The sequence below is a fragment of the Dendrobates tinctorius genome, unplaced genomic scaffold, assembly GCF_039654945.1.
Source record: "Dendrobates tinctorius isolate UK_male_01 unplaced genomic scaffold, ASM3965494v1 ptg000156l, whole genome shotgun sequence".
Classification (NCBI taxonomy): Eukaryota; Metazoa; Chordata; class Amphibia; order Anura; family Dendrobatidae; genus Dendrobates; species Dendrobates tinctorius.
The window spans coordinates 4,097,430-4,116,342 of NW_027361823.1; the positions used below are offsets into that span (position 1 = coordinate 4,097,430).

Here is an 18,913-nt window from a genome sequence, read left to right on the forward strand (position 1 = left end):
CTGCACTGAATCCCTTTGCAATTGTCGACCAATGACATCCGAGATGTGCTCCAAGGTTGCCAACTTGACTTTTCATGTTTTGTGAACAGCTTATCAAATAATCACGGACAGACACATTTTTTATGGACGTATTGGAAAACCATAATAAATCATTATAATTATAAGTGATCCATGTCTACAGCCCATAATTCTGATTGAAGACATCACCTGAATTCTCTTTAAACTCAAAAATAATGATAATTACAGTACAATTCAGCTTAAAAAATCATGTAAGCCTTAAATTTCTTTTTAAGGACAGAGCAAAAAAGTGTCCTATTTTTACAGACTGTCCTGGAATGTCTGGACGATTGGCAGCCCAGATTTCCTAATTGTGAGACAAGTTCGTAGATGCTGCAGGCAATGGTGTCATGTATTTATTTCTGTGTTTGAAAAATGAAGCTATAAATCTTGGTTGCAGAATGGAAAATAAATTAGTCAGGACTAAGTTGTCGAGGCGTTGATTCCCCAAACTAGTCTTTCCTCAGATGTTGAACATAAAATTAGTCCCAAACTAAATTAGACATATGGCACTTCAAAAATACATAAACATGCGTGTAATGAAACAACAGACCCAATGAAGAGATCCAAGAAAAATGCATATATTTAAAATTGTAAATTTTATTTATATCATACTTAGTATGCATAAAAATATTATAGCACAAAATATCTGCAAAAAAGTACAACCAGAAGGGGGCACTAGAATGTCACTCTATCTCGAATACAATCAATTTCAATGTGACAATAAATCACAAAAAAGATACAAAAAGCGCACCAATACATATCAATAGAAATAAAATGTCACATATTACAAATATGCGGGGACATTTTTGTGGCAGGCTAAATAAGATTGGCGCTAAAATTTCTCAAACAGATATCAACTAGCCCAAAAGCATGTATGCCATATCAGACTCCCATATAATGTAAAAACTATTAAGACCACCGTCATGTATACCTGATAGCGGTTGCTAGTGATCCAAGAGTGAGCCGAGCGTGCCCCCTCCCCCTGACACGTGTTTCGCCCTCTTCTTTCCTCAGATCTTGCAATCACTCCCAGTACACATGATTCACAGTCATCACACAGCCAATATCACCATCATGGCTCTGCAACTCTCGTCCATGGGTGCAATGTTCTTTTTCCTGGTTCTACGCAATGAAATGGGGTGTACACTCTTCTGCTTCACCGGTGCACTCCTTTGCATCCAGCCTCAAAGATATGAGATAAATGACAATAATGCCTCCTCAGCGTGCACACTATGCCTAACCCCGGCTTCATTCCGCATGACAAAGAAGGTAGAGCATTGCTCTCATTTGCTGGACCAGTCTGGGGCAATCACCTGTCCCTGTCAGGCTGATATTGGCTAATTTACCTATGGCAAGCTAAATTTTCAAACCTGATTTTTATAACACTGATAGGACCTTTTTTATATTCTATAAATAGTAATATAAAAAGGTATGGTGATGGTTTAGCAGGATCTAGTGTGCTAATAGGTTCTCTTTAAGTCGTTACTTTATATATTTAGTTTTCTTCTGGCTTTGGCCTGTGTGAACCTGGCCCATAGCTCCTTCTTGCGGATGAAGTCTAAATCAGGTCTTTCTGTATTACAACAGGTAACTGATTACCAGCAATGAATAAAGTACAGCCTTGTCATATAAATGTCAGTATGTTATCTAATCTGATTCCATAACCCTGTTTATATCCTCAGGTTACACAGATACCACATATTGTAATGTACATTATTTTTCTTTCAGACCATTTGCTGGCTCCCCAAAGAAAAATTCAGTGCGGTTCAGCACACAGGATGCAATACAAGAAAGCAAGAATCAAGTTGTACGGGAATTAGAAAAGAAGCTGTCGTTGAGAGAGGAGGTACCTGTACCAAAGCAGCAGGTTTGTAGCATATAGATATATAAAATTGACATGGTGATTCAAAAAGGATGGCACTAAATTATATCCTCAGCATAAATAATAATGAGAGAACAGTACGCAAATGTATTAACTTGAAAAGACACTCTAAATATTAAGGTTTTATCTATACCCTAAAATGTACAAAGTGAAATAGCAGATGTCTAGGAGGTAGCCGAGTTCTGTCCGGACGTGTTTCAGTATGTCCTCTCATTTGGACTCCACTGTGTCAGTGATGAGTTGTCTCAGGTGCTTCAAATCCTGTTGCTGGAGGGAGAGATACACTAGTCATTGATGAGGCCACAAGGTGTTAGATCTGGTGTTCGTAGAAGCCTGTGACAAGTGTGTTATGCCAACCTGGAAGATCTGGAGGTAGAAGATCACTGTGTATTGTGAATCGCAGATCTTCCATTTAGCCTCTGTGTTTGGATTCCATATTAAATGAATTTGGTTTCCTTTGGTGCTGAAGAGGTTGACAACTTTTCCTATGCTAGTCAGAAACTTGCTCCATTTCAGCTGCTTCTGATCTGGTCGTTAACTGTTCCTATAAAACCTAGCCAGAACCTCTCTGTCTTTCAAGTGAAAGCTCTGCTTCCTTGCTCTTAGGAGACGCTGTGCTGAATAGGTGTTCGTTGTTGTTATTGGAGATTCATAGAATCATAGAATGGTAGAGTTGGAAGGGACCTCCTGGGCCATCTGGTCCAACACCCTGCTCAAAGCAGGATTCGCTAAATCATCTCAGACAGATGTCTCTCCAGCCTCTGTTTGAAGACTTCCATTGAAGGAGAAATCACCACCTCTCATAGCAGCCTGTTCCACTCATTGATCACCCTCACTGTCAAAAAGTTTTTTCTAATATCTAATCTGTGTCTCCTCCCATTCAGTTTCATCCCATTGCTTCTAGTCTTTCTTTGTGCAAATGAGAATAAATATGATCCGTCATCAATGTGACAGCCCTTGAGATATTTGTAGACAGCTATTAAGTCTCATCTCTGTCTTCTTTTTTTGCAAGCTAAATATTCCCAAATCCTGTAACCGTTCCTCATAGGACAGGGTTTGCAGACCGGTCACCATTCTAGTCACTCTTCTCTGAACTTGCTCCAGTTTGTTGATGTCTTTTGTTAAAATGTGGTGCCCAAAACTAGACACAGTATTCCAGATGAGGGCTGACCAAAGAAAAGTAGAGGGGGATAATGACTTCACATGATCTACAGTGTATGCTTCTGTTAATACATCCCAGAATTGTATTTGCGCTTTTTGATGCTGTATCACACTGTTGACTCATGTTTTGTTTATGATCTATTAGTATACCCAAGTCTTTTTCACATGTGCTGTTGCTTAGCCCTATTCCTCCCATTTAGTGATGGGCGAGTAGCATTGTTGCTCGGGTCTCCCCGAGCATGCTTGAGTGGTCTACATGTATTTTGGCGTGCTTGGAGATTTAGTTTTCATTGTCTCAGCTGCATGACTTGCGACTTGTAGACAGGTTGAATACATGTGGGAATTTCCTAACAAGCAATCATTGCACACATGTATTCAAGCTGTCTAGCAGTCGCAAATCATGTAGCTAAGGCGATGAAAACTAAATCTCCGAGCACGCCAAAATACTCGGAGACCGCCCGTGCATGCTCGGGGAGACCCAAGCAACGAGTATACTCACTCATCACTACTCCCATTCTGTATTTTTTTTTTCATTTTTATTGCCCAGATGTAGTACTTTGCATTTTTCCCTGTTAAAAACCATTCTGTTGGTTGCTGCCCACTGCTCCAATTTATTTATATCTTTTTGAATCCTCTCTCTCTTCTCTAGTATTAGCTATCCCTAATAACTTTGTGTTATCAGCAAATTTAATCAGTGTACCCTCAATTCCTTCGTCTAAATCATTGATAAAGATGTTGAGAAATACAGGGCCCAGAACAGAGCCCTGTGGTACCCCACTTGAGACATTCTTCCAACTGGATGTGCAGCCATTTAAGACCACTCTTTTTGTTTGATCACTAAGACAGTTATGAATCCAGCTAACAGTTGCCTTGTCCATTCCATACTTAGTCATTTCTTTCAATAAGGACGGTCTGAGATACTTTGTCAAAAGCTTTGGTGAAGTCAAGATATAAAGTCCAGAAATAGAAGGCGAGCACCATCACAATAGTCCACACATCCGAACCATCATATGTGTATAAAAGAGACGCAGCCGGCAATACAACTGTTTTACCCTTAGGTGCACATTCATGGAAAATAAGCTAATCCGCATAGCGGGAGAATGGGTGCAAAAAGGAGATAGCAACGACGATCGTTTCGTAACCTGTGGAAGCGCCTTTGCAGGGGGAAACGATCATCGTTGCTATCTCCTTTTTGCACCCGTTCTCCCGCTGATATGCTTTTATAATAAAGCCTTGATTACACTACCCGGTGAGTGCCGCTCTTTTCTACTATTTTTTGCTATGCGAAGTCAAGATATACTATATCTACAGCATTTCCCTGATCCACCCAGTCAGTGATTCTGTCATAGAAGGAAAGTAAGTTAGTCTGACATGACTTATTAGTTTCAAACCCATGCTGACTCTGGTTAATCACTTCATTCTTATCCAGGTAAGTTCTGTGTGCTTAGCTATGTGTTTTGGAGAGAAGTTGTTGTGGAGGTGTTCTGTTGTATGTATGTGTTTATCTCCTGGTCCATGTTTCACATTTAGTTTATTCCTCCCTGTCCCTATCCTCCTTCCTATTGTTGGTTAGTGCTTTTGTAGTATAGAGGGTTTCTTTTATCCTTGTTTTGTCTTGTGTGTCTTGTTCACTTTACGTTTCTGTCTCAGGCTCCATGGGGTTTGTGAGGGGACAGACTTGGGATTAACAGGAGACTCAGACCTCTCTACCATCAAGAGTACCCCTGGGACAGGGATAGTTAGGGTCCCAGTTCCAGGGACAGTTTGAGGTCCCCTACCTAAGATCATCACAGCGTAACATTGGTCTAATCGATCTGAGACAAGACATCTGTGTAGCGTGATATGCTGGCACAGGTTTGGACAGAGCTGGGCTACCGCCTAGACATCTACCATGTCACCAATAGAAATCACTTAAAATGTTTAGTGTATGGATAAAACTTGGATAGATAGTGTGTATTTTGATGTTAATTCCGTTTTATGCTCTCTCAGTTATGAATACTGAGGCTATAATTTTGCACTATTCTTCTTGAATCATTCTATACAGCATTAATATTCAGTGTTCGAAAAGGTATTGATGCCTGAAACAAATCTAATATTAATGACAGTTTTTATCTGTATTCTCACTATTGTGGATTAACATAATTATACTTGCAGGAATACAAGATATCTAGTTTTGAGCAAAGGTTGATGAATGAGATAGAGTTTCGCTTGGAGCGTACCCCTGTTGATGAATCCGATGATGAAGTCCAACATGATGAGATCCCCACAGGAAGGTGCATTGCACCAATATTTGATCGCAGACTCAAACATTTCCGCATCGTAGAAGGAACATCAGTTACATTTACGTGTAAAGTTGTTGGAATACCAATACCTAAGGTTTGTCATTTATCAATGATGTGTCTAAAAAAAGCCACAGTCATCCATTTAATCACTGGGATTAGAGAACATTATACATACGCAATATTAATCAGACTAGAACCCTACATTTAAATCTGACTTAAGAACAGATTCCTAAACTTCACCGTACCCACATATTCAATTTGGGCACCAGACCAAATTATACTAGTCCCTAAAATCCTTTAGAAAGCTTTCAAAACTCTAACCTTGAAAAAGAATAACCATCCTTAGCTAAAAACAAATGATCTTATTCTTCACTTGTAAAAATGTTTAGACTATATAGTATAGTATATAATGAGTAAATAATACATTGCCTTAAAGGGAACCTGTGAGGTCCCCCATGCCCTCTACCCCAGCGGCATTCATATATGTATGACTTAATTCCCTGCCCAACCAGCCCTGTATATTGTTGCTTTAAAAAAGCATTTACAGTTGTGGCCAAAAGTATTGACACCCCTGCAATTCTGTCAGATAATACTCAGTTTCTTCCTGAAAATGATTGCAAGCACAAATTCTTTGGTATTATTATCTTCATTTAATTTGGCTTAAATGAAAAAACACAAAAGAGAATGAAGCAAAAAGCAAAACATTGATCATTTCACACAAAACTCCAAAAATGGGCCATACAAAAGAATTGGCACCCTCAGCCTAATAGTTGGTTGCACAACCTTTAGCCAAAATAACTGTGACCAACCGCTTCCGGTAACCATCAATGAGTTTCTTACAATGCTCTGCTGGAATTTTAGACCATTCTTCTTTGGCAAACTGCTCCAGGTCCCTGATATTTGAAGGGTGCCTTCTCCAAACTGCCATTTTTGGATCTCTCCACAGGTGTTCTATGGGATTCAGGTCTGGACTCATTGCTGGCTACCTTAGAAGTCTCCAGTGCTTCCTCTCAAACCATTTTCTAGTGCTTTTTGAAGTGTGTTTTGGGTCATTGTCCTGCTGGAAGACCCATGACCTCTGAGGGAGATCCAGCTTTCTCACACTGGGCCCTACATTATGCTGCAAAATTTGTTGGTAGTCTTCAGACTTCATAATGCCATGCACACGGTCAAGCAGTCCAGTGCCAGAGGCTGCAAAGCAACCCCAATACATCAGGGAACCTCCGCCATGTTTGACTGTAGGGACCGTGTTCTTTTCTTTGAATGCCTCTTTTTTTCTCCTGTAAACTCTATGTTGATGCCTTTGCCCAAAAAGCACTACTTTTGTCTCATCTGACCAGAGAACATTGTTCCAAAACGTTTTAGGCTTTTTCTAAGTTTTGGCAAACTCCAGCCTGGCTTTTTTATGTCTCCGGGTAAGAAGTGGGGTCTTCCTGGGTCTCCTACCATACCGTCCCTTTTCATTCAGATGCCGATGGATAGTACGGGTTGACACTGTTGTACCCTCGGACTGCAGGGCAGCTTGAACTTGTTTGGATGTTAGTCGAGGTTCTTTATCCAACTTCCGCACAATCTTGCGTTGAAATCTCTTGTCAATTTTTCTTTTCCGTCCACATCTAGGGAGGTTAGCCACAGTGCCATGGGCTTTAAACTTCTTGATGACACTGCGCACGGTTGACACAGGAACATTCAGGTCTTTGGAGATGGACTTGTAGCCTTGAGATTGCTCATGCTTCCTCACAATTTGGTTTCTCAAGTCCTCAGACAGTTCTTTGGTCTTCTTTCTTTTCTCCATGCTCAATGTGGTACACAAAAGGCAAGGATACAGGACAGAGGTTGAGTCAACTTTAATCCATGTCAACTGGCTGCAAGTGTGATTTAGTTATTGCCAACACCAGTTAGGTGCCACAGGTAAGTTACAGGTGCTGTTAATTACACAAATTAGAGAAGCATCACATGATTTTTCGAACAGTGCCAATACTTTTGTCCACCCTCTTTTTATGTTTGGTGTGGAATTATATCTGACAGAATTGCAGGGGTGTTAATACTTTTGGCCACAACTGTATAAGATTCACTTTCCCTTTGTTAATGAGGGCTTTGACTAGTTGATGGGGAATTAGTTTCCCTAGACTAGTCAGCCCCCTTTCCATGTGATCATGCCCCTGTGGGTGTAATAACATAATTTGCACGAGACGGCGTCATCACCAACTCCTGCACATCTCGCGTATTTCGGCAGCGTCATTGCACCTCTGTAGCTGGATGTACGCATCGTGGTTTCAGAGGTGCATTGTGTATGACCAGAAGCCAGTCCAAACTTGTCGTCCATGCTGAAAAAAATAGCTCAACCCTGTGTTGTTTCAAATGCCAGTTAACTGTGACATCGTTACACAGCTTATAATACTCTATGGACAGGGGAAATGAAGGGAGGAGTAAGTTAGCAAGCAGACAGACAGAAAGAGGGAGACACAGAAATATTGTGCTGAGCTTTCTAGCAAGTGTTTTACTTCACATTAGAGCTTGATTCACATCCAGACAGCTTGGCACTGCTTTATAATGTCTTCCATTTTGCTGCTGCTTGACTCTGTGTACTATGTAGGTGGTGGACTGACCTATGGACCTGTCTGATAAAGAGGGAAATGTAAAAAGATGATGTATACAATGCTTTATTCTGGCTTGTATGTATATGTGTGGAACAACAGCTAGAATTAGTGAAAGATGGTGTAGTACCAGGTTTTGGCCACAAGATGGGGACATAGAGTAGTGAGAAAAGGACTCAACAGCAGGCCTTAGGCTAGGGATACTGCATAGTCATGGTGGGCGGAGTGACGGGACTGGGAAGGGGATTTCCAGAAGGAGGAGTTATAAGGAAGGAGAGTCCCAGGGGTAGGGCAGACACCCAGGAGGAGGAGAGCAGTGGGAAGAGTTCAGGAGAGGACGGAGGAAGGAGAAGCTCAGGAAAAGCAAAAGAGACGGTTAATCGGAGAGGGGGGTGGCCCTGAGAGGACAGCTGCAGGACGGGACGGCAATGACTAACAGAGGCCTGGGGTACAGGATGGCTGGACACCGAAGAGTGAGTAAGAGTTACAGCAGGCTGACTCGGTCGGGGAAGCGCTGTGGCCGTGGGTCTGACGGCAGCCACAGTGAAGGAACCTAGGGGTCCTTTACCAAACAATAGCAGAAGGGAGGTGACAGGTAACCAGGCCAGGGAGCAGAAGCTGTTGTGTCTGCTGTGGATGTCAAGAGGACACCCAATAAAATTGGACCTGATTGAACGGATTTCTGCGTCTGTCTTCAGTCTGTTCTGCAGCCGAAAGGGAGCACCCCCAGTCGGCACATGTACTACAACTATGCAAGGAAAATATTAGAAATCCCTCTCTGTGTGCTAAAAAAGAACAAAGAACAGGAATAGCTCTGTATGAAATATGTATAGGAGAGATCACAGCAGCTAGTTTCCTCTCACCAGCTCACAGTGAATAGTGCCTGCAGTTACATAATGGTCACACATAGTGTTATTCTTCATGCACACACAACACAGCTAATTCTGAACATTTACTTGAAAGTACAGTGACCCTTCAAACATGCTATGATTGTCTGCATCAGTATTCTGCTTACACGTTAGTATAAGCAGAATACTATATAATGTCACAATGATCCATATCTTAAAAATAATCCACAGAAAATAATACAGAAAGTATTAAAGCAAAATAGTAAGGGGGCTGCGGAGGATTTAATAAATCCACAGGCTGTCCTAATACGTCTCCCTAATTTTACCTACCTATCCGTGAAGGTTTGTACCTTTTATTGATGATATGGAACCCTTTGCTTCTTGATTATGATACCCTGGTAATTACCTAATGTTTCAGATAAAAGGATCAAGTACAATTTCCCTTACTGATGTTATCATTCTGGTCTATGATAATTACACCCCATATCAATGATTGTGAATATTCAACATCAAAGTGACAGGTACATAAAATAGTATACTTATCAAACTCTTAAAATACATGTCTGGAGCTCCTTAGTTACATGCATCCTGCATAGACATGTTTCCTCCATCTTTTTTCAGTGTTGGATCATCAGGACACATCCAATCACCAAGTGTTGGATAGCACATATACACACGTGGTCAAAATTGTTGGTACCCCTCTTTTAATGACAGAAAAACCCACAATGGTGACAGATATTACTTGACTATGACAAAAGTAATAATAAATCAAAAACCTATGAAAATGAACAAATGAAAGTCAGACATTGCTTTTCAACCATTCTGCCACAGAATTTAAAAAAATAATAAAACTCATGAAATAGGCCTGGACAGAAATAATGGTACCCTTAACTTAATATTTTGTTGCACAACCTTTTGAGGAAATCACTAATTCCTAAAACTGTCAATGAGACTTCTGTACCTCTTGACAGGTATTTTGGCCCACTCCTCAAGAACAAACTGCTCCAATTGTCTCGTGTTTGAAGGTTGCCTTTTCCAGACGGCATGTTTCAGCTCTTTTCAAAGATCCTCAAAGGGTTTAGGTCAGGGCTCATAGAAGGCCACTTCTGAATAGGCCAATGTTTTCCTCTTTTTAGCTGTGTTTTGGGTCATTATCCTGTTGCAAGACCCATAACCTGCGACTGAGAGCAAGCTTTCTCTAGAATCCCTTGATAGTCTTGAGATTTCATTGTACCCTGCACAGATTCTGGACACCCTGTGCCAGATGCAGCAAAGCAGCCCTAGAACATAACAGAGCCTCCTCCATGTTTCACAGTAGGGACAGTGTTCTTTTCTTGATATATTTAATTTTTCCGTCTGTGAGCATAGAGTTGTTGTGCCTTGCCAAAAAGTTCCATTTATGTCTCATCTGTCCATAGGACATTTTCCCAGAAGCTTTGTGGCTTGTCAACATGTAGTTTGGCAACTTTCGGTCTGGCTTTTTTATGATTTTTTTTTAACAATGGTGTCCTCTTTTGTTGTCTCCCATGAAGTCCACTTTGGCTCATAAAACGACGGATAGTGCGATCTGACACTGATGTTCCTTGAGCTTGAAGTTCAGCTTTAATCTGTTTTTCTGAGCTCCTTTGTTACCATTCGTATTATCGGTCTCTTTGATTTGTCATCAATTTTCCTCCTGCGGCCACGTCCAGGGAGGTTTGCTACAGTCCCAAGCAGCTTAAATTTCTGAATAATATGTGTATCTGTAGTCACAGGAACATCAAGCTGCTTGGAGATGGTCTTATAACTTTTACCTTTAACATGTTTGTCTATAATTTTCTTTCTAATCTCCTGAGTCAACTCTTTCCTTTGCTTCCTCTGGTCCATGTTGAGTGTGATACACACCATGTCACCAAACAGCACAGTGAGTATCTGTAGCTCTCAATACAGGCCACTCACTGATTCCAAGATTGTAGACACCTGTGATGCTAATTAGAGGACACACCTTGATTTAACATGTCCATGTTGTCACTTTATTTTCAGGGGTACCATCATTTCTGTCCAGGTCTATTTCATGAGTTTTAAAAATTCTGTGGAAGCATGGTGGAAAAGCAATGTCTGACTTTCATTTGTTCATTTTCATAGATTTTTGATTTATTATTACTTTTGTCAGATTCAAGTTATTTCTGTGACCTTTGTGGGTTTTTCTGTCATTAAACGAGGGGTATCAACAATTTTGACCACGTGTGTAGTTCCAGCAATTCCTGAGTCTAAGGCCACGTTAATACGTTCAGTATTTGAGTTTTTTACCTCAGTATCTGTAAGCCAAAACCAGAAGTGGGTGATAAATCCAGAAGTGGTGACGTGTTTCTATTATACTTTTCCTCTGATTGTTCCACTCCTGATTTTAGCTTACAAATACTGATGTAGAATACTGACCAAATAATGAATGTGTGAACGTGGCCTTAGTGTGACAACATAGATGCATGACAACCTCAGACCAGAAACGAAAATCAATTCAGAACCAAGACCAACCCCTATCATCAATATAGAACCCAAACCAGAACATTTAGTAATCAGATTAGATCCCTTAATTTCACTAAGAGCACAAAAAATAGACTGTTAAAATTAATTTAGACCCCAGAACAGACCTCTAAATAGATTCAGAAACTTGACCAGATCGCTAAACATAACCCAAATCCCAGACTAGACAGCAAAAACTAATTCCGACTCCAGCCCAGAGAGTCAGCTGTAAGTCAAACCACAGATCATCTCTTATAATTAGTAAATTAATTGAACCCCAGACCAGTGCCTAAAATCAGTTCAGAAGCCAAACCAAGTCATATTTAGTGTGTTACTTTATTATTATTTTATTTTACTCACTTATATAGCGCCATTAGTTCCACAGCGCTTTACTTGAGGAAAGCTTTGATGTCTAATATGGGGCCCAACACCTGTTAAGACAGACTTGTGGAATATGATCGAACCTGGTTCAGAAACTATTTCACACATTGATGTTGTAATCCCATGATTGCTCGCACCTTATATATTGATATTACTAGAGATATGATATTTTTACTATTTTTCAAAGATGATAACAATTAGGATAGAGCCCCCCGGTAAGGTTGAATAAAGTATTCCCTACAGTCATCACTACTTATTATGAATTTTATGAATTTTTTTCAGAATAAAACCCAAATTCATTTAATTTGTCGCATATAATTAAAAAAAAAATCTATTTTTCCACATCATTGTACTAACTTCAACTTTCATTTTGCTTTTGGCTGACAATTTTTTTAGGTTTATTGGTTTAAAGATGGAAAGCAGATTTTAAAGAAGAATGAACATTGTAGGATGAAGAGAGAAGCAGATGGGACATGCTCATTACATATCGAATCTGCAACCAACGATGATGATGGAAACTATACCATCATGGCTGCAAATCCACAGGTACCAAATCGCATGGCACTGTGTGTAGTTCCAGACCTGCAATAGTTCACTGTATTAATGAACGTAAACTAATAGAAGCATAAAATAAGTGATTCCAACGGTATTGGTAGGGTCGAGGGGTCCAGGTTTGACCACCCAGTACACAAAGTCCTAATGTTTTCTTCTTCACTCCCTTTCTATAAACCTTTGTTTGTTAGCCATGCGTTAGAGGTGGACAGAGTTTGGAATGTGTATTAGGATGGTAACCTTTATCTGCAATATTACTATGTGGTATTATGACAGGCTGGCAATATATACAGTTGTGTGACAAAGTGTTTGCCACTTCCTGATTTCCTATTGTTTTGCATGTTTGTCACACTTAAATGTTTCTGATCACCAAACAAATTTTATATATTAGAAAAAGATAACACACGTAAGTACAAAATGCAGTTTTTGAATAAAGGTCTTTATTATTAAGGGAAAAAGAAATCCAAACCTACAGGGCCCTGTGTGAAAAAGTGATACCCTTTCCCCCCACCAACCTCACTTAAAGCATAAATTAACTGTGGTTTATCACATCTTTGGGATCTGTATAATGCTTCAAAACATTTAGTAGGGGAATAATAATGTGTGCACTGAGCAAGTGTGGCCAAGGTTAGCTGGTAGCCCATAAATGAAAGAACACCCTGTCTTGCACTCAGTGCTACTTTTCTTTCCTACTTAGAGTTCATTCACATGTACAATTTTCACATAAAAGCACTCTCCATGTTTTTCACGGATAGCACTCATACCTGTAATTATCTATGGGGCCATTCACATGTTTGTTATTTTTCAAGGAACAAGAAAGTCAGTTAAAAATCATGGAGACATATCTGATTTTTATCCAAGAGTCAGATCAAGATCGGCACTGCAGGTCAATCGGTCCATGAAAAAATCGGACCACCCTTGGATGACATTTGTGTGTTTTCCAATTTTCACAAACTGTCAGAAAGGAGAAAGTGGAGAAACCTTTTTTTTTAATTTCTCCAAGTTGGAGAAAAACGGATGACACTCAGACCACTCTCTGATCAAAGTCTGATCTGTCCATTTTCCTCAAACGTAAATGAGCCCGAAGTAACCGTATTTATGGTGTAAGTGATTGGTGACAATTGTTGACCATCGTGACAAATTCCATTTTAAACAGTACTATATAAAAATCAAAGGGCTTGATTGGATTCAGGTAGGAAATGGTAACAACATAGGTAGTAGCCATAACTGCTAATCATAACTGCAGTACAAATTGGCAGATGACTCAAAGATTTGGGTCGCATGACTTTCATTTTATAAATCACACTAAGTACTTAATTTTGCTTTCATTTTTTTTCTTTCAAATAGGCATGCAATGCAATAAAAAAAGTTGCTGATTACCACTACAGTATACCTTATGAACGCTCTTCAGTGTTACATGTCAATCATGGCCACTAGATGGTACTGTTGTTACATGTTAACTCTAGAATGGGAACATTATACTGTATGTCCCATAATTAAAAAGAACAAATATCAGTGCAGCCCTTCATAAAAATGCAAGTCCCGACACGTTTACCCCCATAGCGATAAAATGGGGTTCATCAGTGGATATGTTGGTGTTCCGTCAATGCGGTGTCATCCACGGGATTGCATTCTGATGAGGGATTTTTGTTATGAATCATATGAAACTGGTCATAAGCCAAGTATTTTTGAATCTGTTCAGGAAACATTTTTGATTACCCCACTTCTATTTTTCTATACCTGACATCAACTTATCTATTGTGCCTATGAGAGTTGGAGTGCCCCAAGATTGTTAGATGGGAGCAATGAAAGTATATGATTATATCTATTCTAGATATAAAACTACCTGTCCTGCACTTTATGGGGTGATTTAGGGATATAAGGGATCGCCGGCGATGAGCGGGTGCCCCATACCTTTTAACATTAGGGTGCCAACCTCCGCTGGTAGGTACAGACTCCTTTAGGGAGTATTAGGGTGTGATAGATTGCACCATTTTCCTGGTTATGTTTTTTTGTGTTTATTGGAATACAAATTCAAGAGTTAATGCATATTGGATTTACACCCACTAATATTTAGATGTTACTGAGAGTATAAAATGGCTTTTAACTAGTAAGAATAAAGTTATATTTTTGGGGCCTATACTTTTCTCTGGTTTACACAAGCTGCCTCTAACAATCACGACTGTTTAACCACTTAAATGCCAATGTCAGTCTCTGACATGTGAGTGTTGTGGCACCGGTGGAATGTACGTTCCAGTGCTCATTGTCCTCCTACGACATAATTTCAGGCTGCACATAGGTTGCCATGGCAGCCAGGAGCATGCTGTAGGCTACCATCTTTGTGCTCCCATGAGGCCTAGTAGCCATTGCCATAAACGTAAAAGTCTGATATATGAAAATATAACATTTATTACCCGAACAGTAAAAGAAAAAAAATTAGAAATTGAGTTGCTGTTTTTCACGCCATGCACCTCGGTCTAAAAATGCAATAAAAATCTATTGATGCACCTATTGACGTGCCCATGACATGATTGCGGGGCGCCGATGGGTTGCCATGACAGCCGGTGATGTGCTGAAGACCTCCTTGCTTGTCATGACAGTTGTCCTGTGAAAGCCAGCCTGTAGCTCTCATTCACAGGAAATTGTGATTTTCTCTATACATAGCAGTGCTCAGCACACCCATGTACGAGAGTACAAGTGATCAGAAGATCGCGGCTTCAAGTCCCGTAAGGAGACTATTAGGTAAAGTAAAAAGAAAAAACAAGGAAAAAAATGAAATCATCATTTTGCCCCATTAACAATAAAACAATAAAAAAAAAAAAGCAAACCACATATTTGGCATTGCTGCGTTCATAAAAATCAGGTCTAGCAAATTATAAAATAAATTAATCCGATGGGTAAACAGCGTATCAAGAAAAAATCAAAACACCAGAATTACATTGTTTTGGCTGCTGCAACACTGCAAAAGATGCAGTAAGAGTTGATCAGAATATCATATCTACCCCAAAATGGTATCAGTAAAAATGTCAGATCAGGGCACAAAAAACTAAGCCAGAACACAGCCCCAGATCTCAAAAAATGAAAGTGTTACTTGTCTCAACATTTTTTACCTTCTTTATTTTTATGTCCCTTGAAGGACTTAAACCTACACTCATCTTATTACTTGGTCTATATCAGTGGTCCCCAACCTTTTTGACCTAGAGAGCCAAATTCAGCTCTGAGAGAGGGTCGTGGGCCACATCTAGTTCCCGCCCCCCTCACAGTAGGGGCAACCAGAGCCCCATTACAGGTACAATGATAACCAAAGCTTTTCCACAGAAATCCCCCCGAAGCAGTATAACAAGATCCGGTGGTCCCCACAATTCCCCCTTTCAGTATTCTCCCATCCAGCACTCCCAACACACTGTCACATCCAGCTTCAGACACCACCTCTCACAGGTAGTATCATCCTGTCTCCCGCATGCCATGCTTAAATTAAATTGAAACCTCTTAGACCAGTATATGTGCATCCAGATCTGCTCTTCTGTGCAGGGCTGTTCACAAAATCCACCATTTTGAGGTGTGCTCCTCATCCCTGTTTACTAAACCTGGAGCTAACACACCAAGCTGGCAGACACCCGCTAGCCACAATTCATGGGACCGGGAGCCACATATGGCTATCAAAGCTACAGGTTGGGGACCCCTGGTCTGTATTCTGCACTAGCAGAGTATTACAGTATATAGCTAAAATCACAGTCTCTTATGAAGCCAAACCTGTGGCCAGGCTTCACAAGACTGCTGCCTGACTGCCATGGGGTCAGGCGCAGCAGCGTGTCACTCGGCATCGTATTTGTGAAGCCGCGCAGACACAGGTAATATGTGCACGGCACAGACTATCGGAACTTCACTAGTTATCCAGTTGACATGTAGTATTAATATTTATTGCCATTGAGGAATTACATGGATATCATTGAAATCCCTCTGCACATTGTGGATTATGATTCGGTCCATTTGGACTGTGGCACATTTTTGAAAAGTTTAGCATTTAGCTTTCCTGCCTAGTTATGTGTTAGTTTGGATTAGTGCAAATGATTATATGGAGATTTTCTTGGTGCAGCTATATCATGTCAGTCATGTCCTGTGATGATTAGAGCCGATACCTTACCATGCCTGTGCATTATTTAAAGGGGATCTGTCACCCCATTTTAGCCCTATCAGCTGCCGGCACCGCCATCAGGGGCTTATCTACAGCATTCTGTAACGCTGTAGATAAGCCTCTGATGTAACCTGAAAGATAAGAAAAAAAGAGTTAGATTGAACTCACCCTGGCGTTCGGTCTGGTCCGATGGGTGTCGCCATCCCATCCGGCGCCTTCCATCTTCATACGATGCCGTTCTCCTCCTTGCTTCTCCCTCGGCTCCTGCGCAGGCGTACTTTATCTGCCCTGTTGAGGGCAGAGCAGAGTACTGCAGTGCGCAGGCGCTGGAACCTCTATGACCTTTCCTGGCGCCTGCGAACTGCAGTACTTTACTCTGCAATCAACAGGGCAGATAAAGTACGCCTGCGCAGGAGCCGAGGGAGAAGCAAGGAGGAGGACATCATCCTATGAAGATGGGAAGCGCCGGACCGGACCGCGACACCCACCTCACCCTACCACGCCCCCGGGGGAGTATAATCCAACGTGTTTTTCTTATCTTTCAGGTTACATCAGGGGCTTATCTACAGCATTACAGAATGCTGTAGATAAGCCCCTGATGGCGGTGGCCGCAGCTTATAGCGCTAAAATGGGGTGACAGATTCCCTTTAATTCTCTATACCATTGATAACTGATTGACATTGTATATTGTGCTATATATATATTGTTTGCTATACATATATATTTTCCTGTGTATTAATGCATGCTGCTTCAGCTGCCCTCCTTCTCTGTGTGTGTTTTTTTGGTTTGAGGCAACCTTTTTTACCATCTTTTTTTGGATTAATATTTATATGTATTTTAGATATATTCTGACTAAATTATTTTGTTTTATGCGCTTGAGTTTGAAACACGTTTTGATTCTGTATGTAGTTTAATTACTACTGGATCAGTATGTCTATTCACAAGACTGCTGCCTGACTGCCATGGGAGCACCCCACTTTTTCTTCGCAGGGGACCGATGGATGCCTGGAACAGTTCTCCCCCACACTGTGGGTCAGATTGACAGCAGCGTTTCAGGAGTACTCTGCAGCAATCAGAGCTTAGCTATGCAGATGCTAGCTGTGTAACACAGTCGGCATCTGCTGGATGTTGTGATGGCTCAGCTCCTGAACTCAATCTATACACAGGCAACTGACATTGGATGTACCAATGCATCCAATGTTTTTAAGAGGTTAACGGGGTTTTCTCATTTTCTAAAATGGGTAAAATTGCAATGTGCTTGTAAAAACAAGCAACTCTGTATTTTCCGTCCTATTAAAAATCCTCTCTATTCTTGAGAATGGAGGGATTTTGAATTTTATACTTTACTACTCATTGCCTAGCTCGCGGGCATTACTGCAGCCTTTCGGAGGTGTCTGGTCTCCTAGGGAAGGAGCGCAGCACTTACAAGCTCCTTGCTATACAGTTTGGAAGCACTGCTCTCAAGTATCGCTGCTCTCCACAATAAGGCAGATCCATGCTAGCAGCATGGGAGTGTGCATAGTTCAGACCGGCAGTATAACCACGCGATGGCCTGAATAGTCAATAAGAGCTACATAAACACCAGCAAGCAGGAAGACATGAGGCACCATCCATAGCGGTGCGCTCCTGAAAACCCAGAAGATAATCCTTATATATCAACAGAGAAATTGTAATAATTGAACGTTGATGAAAGTTTGTTCTAATAAATTGTACAACTAAATCCATAATATACCAGATAGTGAATGTTCCAGATTTACTTTGCTATATAGAAACTGAAATCCCTCATATGTTGTTGTGTATGTTAACATGACATTTGGACATATGATAATCATATATGAATTACTCTGCCTCCACCAATAATGGATACCAATGAAGAATAATATGAGGAACCTGTCATGTACAAGTAATATGCAATCTTGCAATCTCTTTTTTTACAGGGAAGAATCAGCTGTTCGGGACATTTACTTGTCCAGTCCGCACCGCTGCGTCCACGCACTATTCCTACAGTTCTCTCTCATAGGTAATCTCTTTAATTGGCATTTATTGTTAAACTAAGCAATCATCTCCTTGTTTCCTGACATAAATACCTAATGAGGGTGAGGCCTCGTTCACACTATCAGTATTTGGTCAGTATCTCACAACAGTATTTGTAGCCAAAACCAGGAGCGGAACAATCAGAGGAAACGTATAATAGAAACACGTCACCACTTCTGTATTTATCACCCACTCCTGGTCTTGGCTTACAAATACTGATGTGAAATACTGACCAAATACTGAACGTGTGAAAGTGTCCTTATACTCACCATTAGCCCTCGTTCACACATTCAGTATTTGGTCAGTATTTCACATCAGTATCTGTAAGCCAAAACCCGGAGTGGGTAGATACAGAAGTGGTGACGTGTTTCTATTATACGTTTCCTCTGATTGTTCCACTCCTGGTTTTGGCTGACAAATACTGAGGTAAAATGCTGATCAAATACTGAACATGTGCACATGGCCTTAGAGACATGCCT

General features: G+C 40.7%; 1 protein-coding gene across 1 annotated transcript in view; it reads left to right on the forward strand.

The window, feature by feature from the left end:
* The window catches only part of MYPN (myopalladin), a 355,731-nt gene that overhangs the window by 272,654 nt on the left and 64,164 nt on the right, over positions 1 to 18,913 (forward strand). Inside the window, exons 13-16 of the mRNA XM_073548140.1 lie at positions 1,789 to 1,927; positions 5,258 to 5,479; positions 12,110 to 12,259; positions 18,338 to 18,420. Of these exons, the coding sequence (XP_073404241.1) occupies positions 1,789 to 1,927; positions 5,258 to 5,479; positions 12,110 to 12,259; positions 18,338 to 18,420 (594 nt within the window). The remainder of the gene's footprint in view (positions 1 to 1,788; positions 1,928 to 5,257; positions 5,480 to 12,109; positions 12,260 to 18,337; positions 18,421 to 18,913) is intronic.